Raw genomic sequence first — 17,744 nt, 5'->3', positions numbered from 1 at the left:
CTGCCATGATCTATAGTTCTGTGTAGGTACCACTCTGATTAGAAGGTGCAGTCAGTGGGGTGTTCTTAAATGTGACGGGACAATATGTTCTAGACATGCTAGGAAACAATCCTGAGGTACAGCAAATGGCAATCTGAGGATGTGAGTCTGTGAGTGTGTGTGATTGTGACTCTCTGTGTGACTGTGACTCTGTGTGTGATTGTGTGTGATTGTGACTCTGTGTGTGACTGTGACTCTGTGTGTGTGTGTGTGAGTGTGTGTGTGACTGTGACTCTGTGTGTGTGTGACTGTGACTCTGTGTGTGTGTGTGTGATTGTGTGTGTGACTGTGACTCTGTGTGTGATTGTGTGTGACTGTGACTCTGTGTGTGTGTGATTGTGTGTGTGACTGTGACTCTGTGTGTGTGTGACTGTGACTCTGTGTGTGTGTGTGAGTGTGATTGTGTGTGTGACTGTGACTCTGTGTGTGTGTGAGTGTGATTGTGTGTGAGTGTGATTGTGTATGTGACTGTGACTCTGTGTATGTGATTGTGTGTGTGACTGTGACTCTGTGTGTGTGTGATTGTGTGTGTGACTGTGACTCTGTGTGTGTGTGTGTGTGATTGTGTGTGTGACTGTGACTCTGTGTGTGTGTGTGTGTGTGTGATTGTGTGTGTGACTGTGACTCTGTGTGTGAGTGTGATTGTGTATGTGACTGTGACTCTGTGTATGTGATTGTGTGTGTGACTGTGACTCTGTGTGTGAGTGTGATTGTGTATGTGACTGTGACTCTGTGTATGTGATTGTGTGTGTGACTGTGACTCTGTGTGTATGTGTGTGACTGTGACCCCAGGCTGCACCAGTTTGGTCCACACTCACTGCTCATAATGCCAAGCTTGTGGGTTTGATCCCTTTACAGGCCAGTCACTGAAGAGTTGGACTTGACAATCCCTGTGTGTTCCTTCCAATTCAGATATTCTGTGATTTTCCCTTTTCACCACTGATCTGTTAGTTGTAGACCTTTTTTCTTGGCAGAAGAATAGACTTCTATTTATTACCTTGCCTTTTTTGTCCTTTGCTTTCTGTTTATTCTCTATTTTCTTTCCCCAGTTACCCAGTGGGAGACTCTTCCATGCGGCAGCAGTTATCTCGGATGCTATGTACATCTTTGGTGGCACAGTGGACAATAACATCAGAAGTGGAGAGATGTACAGATTCCAGGTAATTTGCTGATAAGCATACTCACTTCCACACCAGGTCCACATGAGTCCTCTCTGTGGAGTGTCTGGTTTAGCTCTCCATGAGTTCCACGGCTTTTAGTCCATGGCCTTCCTACAGGCAACCTCTGTATTTCAGATTCAACTTTCAAAGGTCAACGTGTGTCTTTAAAATCTTCGGAGAAATGTTATTTGGACAGACATTTTGGTAAGGTCAAGCCCTCTAGTGCCTTCTGAAATCCTACAGAGATCATGACAACTTTGACAAATCATTGGAAAGTGTAGCAGATGGGATTTGCTATGTTATTTCATTAAAATTGGCTGTTCCTCTTCATGTGCTGTCTTGTTCAGGGCTCTGGGGCAGTGTTTTGTATTTTGGTTTTATCTCCATGCAGCTCTCCCATCCCACAGGACTATGGGAATTGAAAATTTTAAATTCAGGATACTCACACTAGATTAAATTCAACATACACTCAAGTTTATTTTTATTGCATGGCACCCTCAGACAAGTCCTGAGAGTAGGCGAGACTCCCACCCTCCAAATCCTTGTATCTGGGAGCTGTGATGAGACACAATTCTTCCATGTTACACTGTGTTATCTGTCCTTACCCTAACCATGGGGGAAGACCTTGCATGTGTTTGGTTTGCTTGTGACATTCTACTCTACATGCTACACTGAGGCTGAGTTAATAAGAAAATCCAGTGATAGTAGATGTAACCTTGGTGCTTTTGGTGACAGAATCATGGAATCAGGAATACCCTGAGCTGGAAGGAACCCACAAGGATCATCAAGTCCAACCTCTGGCTTTTCACCGACACCCCAACAATCCCACTCTGTGCATCCCTGAGAGCCTTGTCCAAACACTCCTGGAGCTCTGGCAGCCTCGGGGCTGTGCCCATTCCCTGGGGAGCCTGGGCAGTGCCAGCACCCTCAGGGGGAAGAACCTTTCCCTGATCTCCAACCTGAGCCTGCCCTGGCACAGCTCCAGCCCTTCCCTGGGTACTGTCCCTGCTCACAGCAAGAAGAGATTGAAGCTGTCCCTCCACTGCCCCTTGTGAGGAAGCTGCAGACCCTGAGGAGATCTGACCTCATGCTCCTCTGCTCCAGAATGATTTGAGATTTTAAGTTTATGTAGCCACTGAAATTAATTCTGTCTTCTGTGGGGTTTTATTTTTTTAGTTTTCTTGTTACCCTAAATGCACTCTCCATGAAGACTATGGAAGGCTGTGGGAAAACAGACAGTTCAGTGACTTGGAGTTTGTTTTGGGAGAGGTGAGTAAAATTTATTGGGCAGATGCCAGTGGGTGTGTTACTGTGTGTGTGGTGTGTTTGCTGGGAAAAAGCAAATTGTGCAGTGGTTGTGCCAGAAACCCTGGGAATGAATCACTGGTGAACTGTCTGCCTGGTTTAGTAAATTTCACTAATCCAGATAAATTTTTAAAGCTGCAATGGAGAAAAAGCTTTTAAACTGAGAAGATCTGTGAGTCATTGACTTAGCCTGAATTTATCAAAGCATGTTATATAGAGTTGCAATATGAAAATTTACCAATGACCTCTGCACTTCCAGGTCCCAGTTGCCTCCTAGGAAGGTGGAGTGTTTTGCAAACCCATTATCATTTCAAGAGCCATTTTTAATTACTGAAATAAAAGAGAATGAGAAAAAGCAATACAGGGGAATGGTTCTCTAGTAATGAAAACAGTTTAAAAATTTAACAGAGAGCAGATTTTCTGAAGATAAACACGAGAAATTTGAACTTACCTGCATTCCTTTTGCAAAAAGAAAAAGTTAGAAAAAGCTTTACAAAACTCAGAGAACAGATCCTCAACAACGGGTGAAATCAATTATGGCAAACAATAGCAAAACCCATACTGTTGTTTTGAAAAGGGAAAATTAAACAGAAAATCAGATGTAAGGATAAAAAGCACTATACATGACACAACAGCTTCCACTCAGTGAATGTGACACAGGCTCTTTCCCAAATGATGTTTGCCATTAGCCTTTGGGGAAATAGGTGTTGAATTTCATCTCTGTGTGCAGAGCAGATGTAAGGCTGCCTTTGACACTGACTTGAAATGTGTTGTAACCTGGGGTTAAGCCCAGGTTTCTATGACTTCTACCATCTGCCATGACCATGTGATTTGGTGATAAAAGTTGAATGTGATTTTTGCCTTTGGCAGAAGGAGGAGCGAGTCCGAGGGCACACTGCGATCGTCACTGCTCGCTGCAAGTGGCTGAAAAAGAAAATCATGCAAGCCAGGGAGAGGGTGAAACAGGTGAGTATTTTGGAAAACTAGTCTTGTAGCTAGGTAAGGCTCATTCTGCCCAGGTTTGGGAATAAGGTTGTCAGGAGAAAAGTAGTATCTGCTGAGACAGCTGGAGGATGGGAGCAGTGTCTGATGCTAAGGTGCTCTTGAGCAAGTAAAATAAAGAGGATCATTAGTATTAATGAAGGCTACTGGATGTGTATCAGGAGTGTAACGTGGAGGAGCCAGAGTTAATCCAGTTATCTGGATTTGGCAATGTGGTTCTTGGAAGCTCTCATAGCTGTCTGAGGTCTAATCTTGTGGAATGCCCCAGAGAGGTGTATGTGCCCTTCCCTGTGGGGGAGGTAAAAGCTGTGTCATGGGGATGACCCACAAGATCAGACAGATTAGAGGGAAGAAAAGCAATACTAAGGGTTTCAGCTGCCTCTGTTCCCTTAACCATTTTATTTTTTTACTTCTTCCAGAGGTGAAAGTCTGGTGCCTCTGATCATTGTCTATTTGTTTTGACTACTTCCAGGTTTTCAGCAGCAAACATTTGATGGCTTTTGGGGAAGTGATAGCACGCAATCTGCAGTAAGATGTGGATGCCTCATTGCCCCCCAGTTAATTATTTTGCCACTGGAAAGGCTATGGGAAAAGGCTGTCAAAGTGAAACTTGGAGTACCAGAGTGCTTTAAAATACTTCTGTGCAGTACTTTGTACTCTGCCTTTGCCAGGCAGGGTTTGTGGAATCTACTCCCACCTGTCCCTCCTTCTCAGAGTGGGGTTGTTTCTGCTGTGGGCAGAAATGTGAGTTCAGTGCAGTTCAGTCTTCCCTTGCTCTGGTGTCCTGCTTCTGGCCTGTATCCAGGAGCTTACTTGTGTTCTGATCCATGTGTGTCCCAGGATATGGAACAGTAAGTCTAAGACATATGAATTCCTTATTATCTTGAAGGTAATCCTGAAGCTAAAAGAGATCCTGGGTCTTGAAAAATGTGGAGTAAGGAGAAGGATCCTCTGGTTTGGTGGTAACTTGTGTGAAGTGGCACAGGCTTTAGCCATGTTTGGGTGTTTTTTCTGTTTCATTAGAAATCAAAACAAGACATTGAAGAGGAGGGACACACCACATGCCAGAAGGATGGGATTGGTGGGAATGTCAAGCTGTGCCGACTGCAGCCACTACTGGAAGTGCCCATCCGAGAGGCTGAGGCCCAGCCCTTTGAGGTGCTCATGCAGTTCCTGTACACAGATAAGATAAAGTATCCCCGCAAAGGTAGGGCACTAGGGAGGGGAGGGGGGAAAATATGTTTGGAAATAGCAGGATCCAGCATTTACAGGTGATCAGTCCTGTTCTGAGCACTTAATTACTAACCTGAGATTAAACAAAAAACAGATATTTATCAGAGAATGCTAACCATGGTTTTTTTCCTCCCAATTCTTTTCAAATATCAAGGAAGAACAAGTTCTTGATCATTCCAAAAGGTGTAAAAAACCCCAAACAAACAAAAATATTGTATTTTGAACATCACAGCATCCTGCTCGGAAGGACCATGTATCTTATCTTGGCTTGGCTTATTTCTTTTTTTCTGATCAATTCTTTTGATCCTTTTTAAACTGAGCCCACACAGAAAGGTGTGCAAGCCAGTATTTATCACCTGTTAAAAATCCAATCTGAGGGAATGCCTCAAGAAAGGAAAAATCTGTTTGATGCATTCATTGAAGTTCTCTGAATTAAAAACATTTGTGGATGGAGAATAGCCAGAGAACTTGCAGCTCCCACACAGGGAATCCAGGAGCTGGCTGTGTGAGTGGTGAGGGTTCTGGGGCAATGGGAGTGAGTCTGGATACAGTGAAGAACTCCAGCTGCTGGGGCTGGGGAAGCTGCAGTCATGGGGCACAGTGAAGTACAGTGAGGTACAGCTGTCCTAGCACTGAACTTTGCTTCAGATTCACTCCCAAGTTTGTCCCTTTCTGCAAAGATGATTCTGAGGAAAAACGCAATACATGTCCATTTGTGCCAAGGCTTTGCCTGTGAGGACGCCTGTCTGAGAATGATCCCGCTGACTGGGGATGAGGAAACTGCTTCCTGGATTCTGCTGACATTGCCAGATCCCTCTCCCAGCCATTCACTGATGCTCAGTACCCTCACCTTGGGACAGGCTCAGTCCAAGGGAAGACTTGGCCCCCTGAGCTGTTCCCATTGTTACAGACTTCCCAGGCAGCCTGCCCCTCTTCCCCAGCCCATGAGAGCTTCTCCCTGGTGCTCCTCCTTCTGCTGGGATCCTCCATGGGACCTGCCCTGCCCATTTGTATTCCTAGTTGTGCCTCTCAGTTCAGAGAGCAACACCCTGGGGAGCCATCCAGAGGCTGAGCTAATGGAATTGGGCATGCTCATCAAATGGGATTTTCCAATTAGACACAGGGAAGGCACGTGACACACGAGAGGGCTTTTCTCTATTAAAAAGCAGTTAGAGCAGATGGGCAGAGATCTCCTGTGAGGAAAGCAAAGACCATGGGGGATTATTCCTCGAGTTAGTGTCCCAGTAGCCCCATTGCAGTGGCCTACAAGAGTTCCCTCTCCCTCTCTTTCACTTCAGCCCTTGTAGACCGGCTGTGGGTCTGTGCAGGCTGAAGTAGAGCACCTTCGTAAGAGTCTGTTAGAAACAGAGCTGTGGAAAAGCAAGGACTCCAGCAGGGCTGCTGGCAGCTGGACACTGTGAGAAATTTGGCCTCAAGCTCTGGTGCTTGTCAGGGATTTTAGAGACGTCACTTTCTTTGGAGGGTTTCAAAAAATTGTGATCCAGATTGTCACAAAATCTTTGTCTAAAAAATACTTTGGATTGGCTTTTGCTTGCTTCAAATTTAAACCTCCTCTTCTAGTGTTGACTCAGATTTTATCTAACCAGGAATGGAATTTTTTTCTCTTTAATATCTAGTCACTGCCCATTCTACAATTCTGATTGCTCTGGTTGATATCAAAATACTTTTAGAAGGATTCCTCTCTTTGTTCTGTGAGCTCTCCAGCAGTTTTCCCTCTTGCAATTTCAGGTCATGTGCAGGATGTGTTACTCATTATGGATGTGTACAAACTGGCCTTAAACTTCAAGCTCTCTCGGCTGGAACAGCTCTGCCTTCAGTATATTGAAGCATCTGTAGATCTGCAGAACGTGCTCATTGTGTGTGAGAATGCTAACAAGCTTCAGCTGGATCAGCTAAAGGTAATCACATTCTGCATACAAAGTAACTGATAGGAATTTTTTTAAAAATAAAGTGTATGTAATTAACATTTGGCCAAAGGTATCAGCTTTTGCAAATTCATCATTCCTTAAATTACAGTTGCTTGAGTATATTTAGCATAGGTTGTCCTGCAGTGGCTTGTGATATTATGTAGGCTTTTTTCAATATGTGCTCAATATTTTTGGGAGTCTGCTTTGTAGAATGTCAAGGGCAGAGTGACTTTGGCTCTTCATCAGTTCACTCTTGCTGCAGCAAGATAGAACCAGTGCATTTCCTGGTCTTGCTGTGGTATATATACTGACACTACAAAAAGGTTCTTTCGTTTTCTGGATGGGAAAACTGAACTCTTGTCAGGCCTTTGTACTGAAAAACAAAATGTGCCAGTGATTCTCTGTGCTGGGTGAGAGGCTTTTGGGTGTTTGGTGACAGTCAGGGTAGAGTTGACCCCTGGTTGCAGCCCAAGAGGTGGTGGCTATGCTGATCCCAGAGCAGTGCACAAAGCCAGTTCTGCTGAACCTACAGAGAGCAGCTCCTGCCCCCAGTCCCAGAGGCAGAGCAGGACTGTGCAGTACCTGCTGCTGATGTTCAGCCTGTGCACACCAGTGACCATATTGCTGGTGGCTGCAAGCACAGTGAGGCTGGAGAAATCAGTATGCACCAGCACTTCCTCAGGCACTGTGTGTGCACAGGATGTGGGAGAGGAAAGGCTGCCAGGAGGAAGCAGCAGGGCCAGCAGCAAGTGTGTAAATGCCAGCATGGCCTTTGGTGCATGGCACCATGGTGCCATCAGCTGCCCATAAGCTCAGGCATTGGTGGATCTGGTGCCCCCACCTGCCCTGGCTACCTCCAGAGCAACAGGGGCTCTTGCACACAGTTCCAGTCAGGCAGGATCACCCTGAGCTGGCATCCTCTCTGCTCAGGTGCTCATTAGTCCTCATGGTGAGTCCTCTGTGGAAAACTGCTATTTCTGGCATCCCAGCCATGAATTAGAACGTTTCACAGGTGAGTCCTGATACCTTTGGATCCCAGGTGAAATAAACTGGCAGAAACAGACAGTAATAATAAATCTTTGGGTAAACTTGTATCCACCTTACGGTGAGCTGGTGCAGATTGCATTTATTGCTTGTAAAAGTGTCTTGAGGGGAAGCCTTGGTTCATACTGGGAAATGAAGTGCTCTTTTTTTGTCTCTAACTGATTAGCATTAGGTCTGGTTCATTTGTCACCTTTTCATGACACTGATTTTCATTGAACTGTTTGCTGTGTTTGTGGAAAAGATTCAGGCAAAACTCACACAAGGAATCCTGTAAGCTCTTGGAAGCCTTGGTGGAGAGTGTCAAGAGTTAAGATCTCTTCATCCTTTTAATTAACTTCTGGTGTCTAATTATGTTAGAAGTTATGAGATAGCAACCAATCTTCATTATCTCTGTGCAGTTTTCAGTATCTCCTGAGATACCTGTTTTAGAAAGCTTTGGAACAGCTCAATGGGCAGTTAATCTCTTCCTTGTTAATATTTCTAGTCAAATTTTTCTAGATGCTTAGAATTGTCCTGAATTTCCTGTTCAAATAAGAGCCTAAACAGTCATTTAGGAAGGATAAGAATATCACTGTTGGATAATTCCAGCTGCAGGATCCTTGTGGAGGTTCAAAGGGAAGCATGGCAGATGGCATATGTAACATGTAACATTCATGGTATGCTGTAAGATGACTTCAAATAATAACCATACATTTCTTAATCAATACTGGTGTATTTTTAAGGAACATTGCCTGAACTTTGTGGTGAAGGAATCCCATTTTAATCAAGTCATAATGATGAAGGAGTTTGAACATCTTTCTTCATCCCTCATTGTGGAGATTGTCCGGAGAAAGCAGCAGCCTCCTGTCCGAACGCACTCTGACCAGCCACTCGACATTGGTAACCTTCCTGCTTTATGGACTAATTCCATGTGCTGGTTTTGCTTTGCTAATGGTTTGTTTAGCCTGGGGACATGTCTGGGAAGCAGCCCTCTGCAGCCCACCAGTTCCCAGCTGGGATAACTTACTCAGGCTATCTCCTGGACTGAGACAGGGCACAACAGTTCTTTTCCCAATGAGTTTCCATCAGAACGGTGTCCCATCAAAGTACATGAGAAATGCAGTCATTTTCTTGCAATAAACCATCCTGATCCTGTTCAGAGAGGTGAGAGAAGGAGCAGGAGGGTGTAAAGAATGATCAAAAAAAAGGCAGTGAATGGTCACTCTAAGTGGCTGAAGGGTGACAGAGCTGAGCAGGGTAACAGCCTGCTTGAAGGTGTTCACCAAGGAGGAGCAGGAGGAAGGAGGAGGGTCTTGTGAATAAGGCACGGCTCTGTGTGTGTGTGTGAAAGGAACAGGAGATAGGGAAGAGAAGAGAAAGATGTGATTTACAGTTTTATTGTGGAATTTGTCAAGGCCTGATTTGAGACTAGTCTTACTCAACATTTTAACATCCTGACACACATCACAAGGAATGTAATAATGAAATTTTCCAAGGCCACAAAGCTCAGAGGCACTGGCAGTGTTGGTGTGCACAAAAATAATTGGGAACTGAGGAGAAAGAAGGAAGCTAGTCCTGGAAGGTCAAGTGGAAAGGCTTTGGCTGGCATTTGTCCCAGAGGGGCAAGGTGCACTGGCTGGGAAGGTGGCACAGCCAGTTCTGTATGCAGAGCTGGAGTGGTGTGAGAGACCCAAACATTAAAAACTGAAAGATGAACTTTGAAAATGTGATTGAGTTTAGAGCAGACTTGGATGTGCTCTGTTTCTCAGTTGTGTATTTACAAAGGTTGATTAAAATACTGGATAAAAGAAGCCTCTGTTGCTGATTTGGGAAAGATTTTTCGTTAAGACACAAAATTTTATATTCCTTGTGGTTGGAATTAGTGCAAAGGGAAGGGAAAAATCAGCTTTCCTATCTCTGGGGAGGTGGCCACAGCTGGAGTTTGCTGTCAGTGGCAGAAAGCAGAGCTGACAGGTTTGGTTCTCTGAGGGCCAGTAGGGAATGAGCTGTGGTGGGGAAGGATGAAACTCATTTTGCTCCAAGATTATGAAGGACTTGACTCAAATTCTCACTGAGAGTCCCAAAGGGAAGAGGGGCTGGAGCTCTGGCTTGACCAAGTATTAATTTAATAATACCTGATCACCTGGAACTATCATGTCTTTATTTCATTATGTTTAATTTCAGGAACATCTTTAATTCAGGACATGAAGGCTTACCTGGAAGGAGCTGGGACTGAATTCTGTGATATCATCCTGCTCCTAGATGGGCACCCACGGCCAGCCCACAAAGCCATCCTGGCAGCTCGCTCCAGGTGAGCCCTGTTCCTGACACTGTACCCAAGAGTGTGTGTGAAGGACCCTGCAGGGCTGGACAGTCTGTGCTCAGCTGGCTTGGTTTAGAAGACAGGGAGGAACTTAAATCTGCATGAAGTGTTAAGATGCAGCTTTGCTCAATGAGTGTAATAAGCCTTCAAGCAGTAGTGATTAATTTTTTTTTTTTTTCCATTTGATACCCAGCAGGGAAAGATAGGAAGAAATTAGAACTGCAGAGATCCTGCAGAGGGTGTGTGAGAAGCTGCACTGCAAGACAAAGCATCTGTAAAATCACAGAAAGGGAAAAAGGATTGAAAACTTAAAGTGCTTTCAGTGAAGTGGAAAGCAACAGATGCCCAGTGAGGTCAGAAGGGGCCTTCTGACAGTGAACAATTCATATTGTATCATGTGGAACTTGAATTCCTTTCTCACTTTCTGATATTTAATAATGGTTATGAATAAACATAAAAAATAGTGCATGACAGAGACTAGAGTGTTCCCATGCTTTATGCAGAGAAAGGACCCTGTTGATGGTGGGACTGTTCTCCCTCCTCAGGGTGTGGGTGAAGTGGATTTGTCCTGCACTAGTGTGTTCTGTGGACCTGCACCTTATGTTCCACCAAACATTAAGTGTTCACATAAAATTTCTATTTCAAATACCATCACAATATTTTTCCAGACCCAGTAACAATATTCAGTATTAGTTACAGTGGTATTTTACCAGAAGCATTTCACAGCTCTTAAAACAGCCCTGATGATTGGCAGCCTGTAGATACCAGGGAAATTCATAATGCTTTAAGCTCCTTGCTGCATCTTATGCAAATTAGAGAAAAAGCAAAGCACCATGTGTCCTAATTTTCAAGAAACAGACAAATTTCAGGTAGTTCTGATGGTAATTAGGGGGATTATATTTGGAGTTTTCACTGGCAGACATACATGAAAAAATAAATGAGCAGTGTTTTTGCCCAGGATGTCACTGGAATGTGTTGCTTTGGAAGCTGCAGTTCTGAATAGCAGCCTTTGAACAATACTGGGTTAAACCATCTGTCTGCAGAATGTGTTATATCAGTTTTATTTCCCTTTCCAGCTACTTTGAAGCCATGTTCCGTTCCTTCATGCCAGAAGATGGGCAAGTGAACATTTCTATAGGAGAAATGGTTCCCAGCAAGCAAGCATTTGAGTCCATGCTTAGATACATCTATTATGGAGAAGTGAACATGCCTCCTGAGGACTCCCTGTATCCTTAGATTCGAAGGAATTGGAGGATCTGTCTTAGTGCACATCTGGCAGGTCACCTTCCTTTTGCTTTGGGTTGCCTGGCACAGACATGGCACAGAGAGGGTGGTCTGTCAGGGGGGCACCAGCAGGCTCTGTACTTCCATTCCTCACAGGGATTTGTTTGCCATCAGTGCTCTCACCTTCACTTTCTGGTTTATTCCTCAATGGGATGAACAGATACCTCTTTGCAGCACCTTACTACTATGGCTTCTCCAACAACAGGCTCCAGGCCTACTGTAAGCAGAACCTGGAAATGAATGTCACGGTGGAGAATGTGCTCCAGGTAATTGTCCCCAAGCACTTGAGCTAGTCACTCAGAGGAGAGCCAAGGGATCTGGTCAAGTGGGTACCTCCAGTGCCAGGTCTCTGGGACTGCCCAGACCCTTCCAGTGGCAGTGGCCCTGTGTGAAGATGTGTGTAGGAGCCCAGCCTTCAGCAGCATTGTTCCTTACCTGGTACTGTGTCTCTTCTGTTCCTGTGCTGCAGGGTTCAGCCAGCTCACCTGGCTCCTCCTGAGCTCCCATCCCCCATTACAGAACTGTGTTTCTAAAAGTCTTTCTAAGACGACCACATGCTCAGCACTCAACTGTAAACCCTTTTTGGCAGACATTTGTTCCAGGGCAAATGGCAAATGATGGTCTGCAGGTGACAGACATTAGTCTTGTTTTATCAGTGATGCTGACAGGATCTGGCAGTGGAGTTTGAGCTAGCAAAAGATATTGTGTGGTAAGAAAGTCAATGCCAGCTACCAGGCAGACAGCCTGAACCTCTGCAGCACAAGCAGAAGCAATTCCTGCTGATAAGCTCTTGAGGACTCCATACATTTTAAATCCAAGGCTTATTTTTGAATAGTTCAGAAAAGATTCAGTTTGTAATGCAAAATGGAGATGTTGCTAAGAGGAGTTACCTGCTCTGGGTCAGAACTGTGCATCTGAGCTGTGCAGAACGGAAATCACATTTTTGTTCCTGCTCTAGATTTTAGAGGCAGCTGACAAGACCCAGGCCCTGGACATGAAGAGGCACTGCCTGCACATCATCGTTCACCAGTTCACCAAGGTTGGTTGCATCTTTTCTGTGGCTTTTGAGAGCTGCTGTCCTCTGTCACTGCCTTGGTTAAAGACACGTTCATATAGAAATACATTTAACTCTTCCTCATGTGAGACAGCTGAGAGCTGGCTGCATGTTACTGACGCTCACTGACAGGACTGCTAGGCACACTTCTCACACCAAAGTAAATTAAAGACTAGAACTAGCTAGTCTAGAAATGTGAAGCCCTTCCAAGCAGAAGTTACCCAAAACTGCTTCCATTTCCAGTTGTTCTGTTAATTTAGTGCCATGCCCTCGTTGGGTTGGTGTGTGTATAGCAGGGTAAGTTTGTTGTATGTTGAGAGCACAAATCTCTCCCTCACTAGCAGTTACCAGTGTGCTCCTCATACTTCCCTTAAAGTATTCTCTATCATACATGTTTTATTGTCATGTGCTCTAAAACAAATTACCCGGTCCTGGCTGGGCTCTCTGTGATTTCCATGTTCAACAGTTGGACTCCATGGTCTTAGAGGTCCTTTCCAATCTTAAAAATTCTGTGGTTCTGTTTCGATGGGATTCTGCATTGGTGGCAGGAAAGGTCAAGAGCCTGATGTGCTGATACTCCTGTCCTCCCTTGAGAGAATAAGGATATTGTCATTTAATTGTTCATATGAGATGTGATCCCTCAATAAGAGTTCCCCAGCATGTCATCAGTTCATTGCTCATGTCATTAGCATTGCTGAAATAGGTAGATAAATCATAGGAATTGGATTTCTGGATGCTACACACATACTGATAATAATTCCCTAGTTAATATTCAAGTAGCTCGCTCTCCTTTGTATATTTAAACTCACAATCCTCCTGGGGAAGAAGAGCACTGCTGTGTCCCATTAGTGTCTGGAGAGAAGACAGTATGGTGTTCAGGCTCTTTATTAAATGCCAAAGTTGCTGGAGCATGACGCATTTTACATTCAGAAATAACTGAAATTGCATAAAAAGCATGGAGAGTGGAGCCAGAATCCAGAAATCACTCCCAGAAGAGAGTCCACAGCATGAGGTTGCAGCCCCTGCCTTCATCCTGCCTGTTTCCTTCTGCCCCCATGAGTCCTGTGGAGCAGCCTAGTTCAGCAGGGATGGGGAATGGTCCCACTGCAGGGTACAGGACAATCCCTGGGGTTGGGGTCAGTGCCTTGCAGCTGCTGAGGGCTGAAATATCACAGTATGAAGTATCACTTCCCAGTGGAGGCCACAGGAAGACAAAGAGGTGTGATTCTCCCCAGAACGTACAGGGGGAAGTAGATATTGCAACACTGGGAGGCAGCAGTGGGAGCTGGAGGGCGTTCCTCAGCTGTACTTCCTCACCAGGATGTGAGGAAATGTTTTTTATTTCAACTCTTGACTGGTAGAACAGTGTTCATCAAAACGTGTCTGGAAGACTGTCAAGCAGATGTGCACGGAGAAATCTCAATTATGCAATGTTTTCCCTTGGCCTGAGAGGCCTCAGTGTGTGATTCTTGGCCTGGGCTGGGTGACTCAGTGTGGCTGGGCACGGACACTGCTCCTGGGCCAGCCACAGGCTCTGAGGGGGATTTGTTCTCAGGCACAAGCCTGGTGGGTCACCGGAGCTCAGGCAGGCTGGGCCCCTGGCTGTGGGATCTCCTGTTCCTCCAGTTACTTAAAGCTGTTCTGGGTTTGGACTGCTAAGGAGTTTTCCCCACAGCAGGAGCATTACTGAAGAGCTGTTTCCCAGAGGTTCACTGCTTTGGGCAATGTGTTTTCAGGCTCGTGTGTGTCAGTGTTGTACAAAACCCCTAATAAACCTGCTGTTGTGACATGTTTGTAGTGACACCCTGATCTGTTCTGCAGTGCGTGCCTGGGGTGGGGGCACGATCCCACCAGTGCTAAGGGGGTCTCTCTCCATCCCAGTCCTGGCAGATCCTTAGACTGGGGATATTGCTACAAGCATATCCTGAGCTCTTTCTGGAAGCATCCTCAGACATTTCCTTGCTGGCCTTCAAAAGTTGCTCAGGACATCTTTATTCTTTATCCCAGTGCAGCTCCCTAGAGCCAGGTGGTAATGTCACTTGGGGTAAGGCCTTGGGCACAGTCTGCCTGGAGGCTGGGGGTGTGTTAATGCCTCTAGACAGAGGGATTACTGGCTCCTTACCATGAGGTTAAGGGGAAAGATGGAATGTGTAGGGCTCCTTTTTGCTAACAGTTGAGCTTCTGAACAGTCCCAAAGCATGAAGTTTGTTGTAGATTCATTCTCCTCTATCTGATGTGGTGGAGGTTTTCGTTGGCAAGTGCTCCAGTGACCTGCTTTGACTGCAGGAAGAATGCCAGCAGAACCAGCATGGACACTGAGAAGAGCTGTTCCTCAGGAGCACAGGAGCAAAGGGATCAGGCCCTGAGTCACATTTTCAGTTCTAAACCACAGATCTCAGAGTTCAGGCTGTGCTGGTGCCCATCATTGCTGTTAGGAGAGTGCTCAGTCAGTGTCCTGTAGCAGTGGGGCTGTCAGTACCAACAGAGGGGCAGCTCTGGGGGCAGATTCCTCCTCCTCTCCACTCCCAGCATTCTGAATTCGGTTCTAAGCCCTGACTGGAGCCCCGTGGTGTGTTCCCTGCAGCCCAGCCCCACAGCTGGGGTCTCACACCATCAGTGCCCAGCCAGACTTGCTATGGGGTGCCTAGGGTAAAAGGGGAATACATGAGCTGTGATTTGGGGAGGGTTTTAATTTCTTCCTGTTTTTTTTCTGTTTTGTTTTCCTTGAAGGTCTCCAAGTTGCCAAATCTCCGCTCGCTCAGTCAGCTCCTCCTCCTTGACATCATAGATTCCTTAGCTACCCACATCTCAGACAAGCAGTGTGCAGAGCTGAGCGCAGACATATGACATGCCTTGGTAATCCACCTTCTCATTTTTTCCTGAAAAACACAGGCACTTTAGAGCTGGCTCTGGTTTACTGTTACGTGTGGAGTAGCTCAGTGTCTGCACACTACAGCAGGCCTGGAGGAGCAGGGACAGCTGAGGCGCTCTCTCTGGATTTTCTGGGTTTGTACCTTTGTGCAGCGTTTGGACTTTGTTACATTTGTTACCCAAATGTAGACTTGAAATCCTTGCGGGCCTGAATTAATTCCACGTGGTTTGGGGAGTTACTAAGTTCATAATCAAGCCCATTATTACTTTCATACTGTAAAATCAAGCAGTCAGGAGTAAGAGTCTCTAATCCTTTGAAACACAATATTTAAAAATACTATTTAAAGAGCTTCAGCTGACGCAGCCCCAAGGGCTGTAAGGGGAAGTCAGAACGAAACTGGGAGCAAGAGCACGTGTTGTTCACAGGGAGACTGGACCTTGGACCAGAATGCATTGACTTTTCAGAGCCTCCATGGTGTGGATTAACAGATAAACCCCTGTGCAACTGCCCAGATTGGTGGGCTGTGGGAATCCAGACCTATGCTCTGCAGCAGGTCAGACTGGAAGATTATAGCAGTCCTCTCTGACCATCAAATCCATTAATCCTGTCTTGCTAAGCCTTTCTAAATCTATTTGTTAATAAAGAATGAACATCTCCTGGCATTTCATTATTAACTTGGATTTCATTTTGGAAAAAACTAAGCAAAAAACGTTCTGCGCTTGATGAAAGTCACATTGTTAAAAATAAGTGTGTTACATCTTGTTACTAATTTTATATTGAAGTGTCTCTGTGAGCCCTTGTCTTTGCAGGAAGGTGAATGAAGGCAGAGTGCCCTTCCCAGCCCATGCAGGAGCAGCTGCTGTTTCCTCCTCTTGCAGCCCCCAGCTCTGTGCTGGATGCTTCCCACACTGCAGAGTGGAGAGGAGAGGAGCTTCACCTCTCCTCACAGCTGGATGGTGTTGGTTGGAGAGCACCAGAAATGTGGTGTTGGTAAAGTCTCTGGTGATGGAACTGTCCCAGCCCTGCCCAGAGCCCTTGGGGCTGCCCTGGGAGGGAGTGAAAGCTGGGAATCAAAACCTTGCAGCTGCAGAGGGGCTGCTCTCTGCTTGTCTGAAGCTGGAGTGGTGCAGGATCCCTACTGAGACATGCAGCTCCCAACCCTCACATTCCCACCCTTGCAGCCATGATTTTCATTCAGTGAAGTGTTCCTGGAGCAGCAGTTGTGAGCTTCTCAGCATCCCACAGCCTGACACACCTGCACGTGCTCCGGTGTGCAAGGGTATCGCAGTCTGTGCAGTGGAGAACATGTCACCTATTTAATCCAAGGGAAGTGCTCGAGGGACCACCCTGTCTGTCTCCCTGGTGGCTTGCTCAGGTGAGTCAGACCAGAGGTGACAGGTACTTCTGAGAGCCAAGGGCACCTTTTAAACCAGAGGTCATGATAATTGTACTGACAGGCTCTGTGTTCCCTGGGAAACCAGATTGGCAGCTGGAGAAAGGTTCTACACTGCAACTTGTAACGACACTACAGTCTATTTCCAGTAATGCTGATCCACTAGAGGACACCCATTACCCAGGGAAGCATTTTCTCAGGCTGAACAGCTTGGTTTCAACCATGCCATAGCCAGCCCTCTAAATCCTGAGCCCACTTGTGAAGAAATGTGCAACCTCCTCACCCTCTGAGCGTGCACTGCGGGGTCTTGGCTTTAGCAGGGGGTTGGATTCAGTCACAGCTGTAGGGACCAGAGTGCTAAGTCAGAGATTTAGTGTGAAAACTTGTAGTCCACTGAGATTTGCCTCTGGGCTGGTGTGCAGAGTGGCAGGACAGTGCACCTCTGAGAGGACATCCCCAAGTTTCCTAGGAGATCACAGGATGGGAGGTGTTGTAGGGGTCACACAGACTGTGGGGTACACATGAGCTTCCCAGGACAGTTAGGTGTTCTTGTTATCACCACCTTGGTACCATCATGGGCAGCAGGCTCTCAGGTGCTCCTGCAAAACTCCTTGGGCACTTTTGTACTGCAATTTGTGCAGTCATATACCTGCATTTGATAAGGAATAAGGAACATTGTGGCTGTCCAGCTTATTCCTACAGTCTCTGCCCCATGCAGGCCTCACTGGCTCTTTAAAGCCCTTGGGACTGCTGGTGGGAGAGCAGGAGCACTCCTTTCCTCCAACCCAGTGAGAGCCCCAGCATGGTGGCAAAAAGCAAGGTGGAGAAGCAATCCCCAGCTCCTCTGCTGCACCAGCTCAGGGCATTGGAGCCAGGAGGTCCCAGCTTGGCCACACTGCACCAGCTCCCCCTGTCCCCACTGTCACACAGGACCCGTGACAACTGGGCAGAGCCTAGCAAGGAGCTGGATCAGGGCCAGGAGCTGCTCCAGCCCTGCAGGCACTAAGGCCAAGCCCCCCATCCCTCCAGTGCCAGCATGGAGAGAAGCCAGCAGCACCCCAAGTGCCCAGGGCAGGGCTGGCAGTGGGGTAGGGAGTCACTCTGAGGTGGCCCATGGCTCACTGGGAA

The 17,744-nt window shown here is 46.3% G+C and overlaps 1 protein-coding gene across 2 annotated transcripts in view; it reads left to right on the top strand.

Moving 5' to 3' along the window:
* LZTR1 (leucine zipper like post translational regulator 1) overlaps positions 1–15,885 on the top strand; it is a 34,489-nt gene extending 18,604 nt beyond the window's left edge. The window contains exons 10-21 of one of the 2 annotated variants that reach the window (XM_014258901.2): positions 1,089–1,199; positions 2,376–2,468; positions 3,375–3,470; positions 4,530–4,713; positions 6,489–6,658; positions 8,434–8,590; positions 9,875–10,001; positions 11,090–11,239; positions 11,458–11,563; positions 12,256–12,336; positions 15,082–15,207; positions 15,649–15,885. In XM_014258901.2, coding sequence (XP_014114376.1) covers positions 1,089–1,199; positions 2,376–2,468; positions 3,375–3,470; positions 4,530–4,713; positions 6,489–6,658; positions 8,434–8,590; positions 9,875–10,001; positions 11,090–11,239; positions 11,458–11,563; positions 12,256–12,336; positions 15,082–15,198 — 1,392 coding nt within the window. In that variant the 3' untranslated portion in view covers positions 15,199–15,207; positions 15,649–15,885. Of the gene's footprint in view, positions 1–1,088; positions 1,200–2,375; positions 2,469–3,374; positions 3,471–4,529; positions 4,714–6,488; positions 6,659–8,433; positions 8,591–9,874; positions 10,002–11,089; positions 11,240–11,457; positions 11,564–12,255; positions 12,337–15,081 lie in introns of both variants that reach the window. The other variant, XM_005530235.2, reaches the window with a different exon arrangement.
* The last annotated feature ends 1,859 nt before the right edge of the window (positions 15,886–17,744 follow it).

This window comes from Pseudopodoces humilis, chromosome 26, assembly GCF_049639895.1.
Source record: "Pseudopodoces humilis isolate 2021_Gansu_Grassland_sample_001 chromosome 26, ASM4963989v1, whole genome shotgun sequence".
In the NCBI taxonomy this organism is placed as follows: domain Eukaryota; kingdom Metazoa; phylum Chordata; class Aves; order Passeriformes; family Paridae; genus Pseudopodoces; species Pseudopodoces humilis.
The sequence above is the reverse complement of the archived record's forward strand: the minus strand, read 5'-3'. Positions and strand labels throughout refer to the sequence as shown.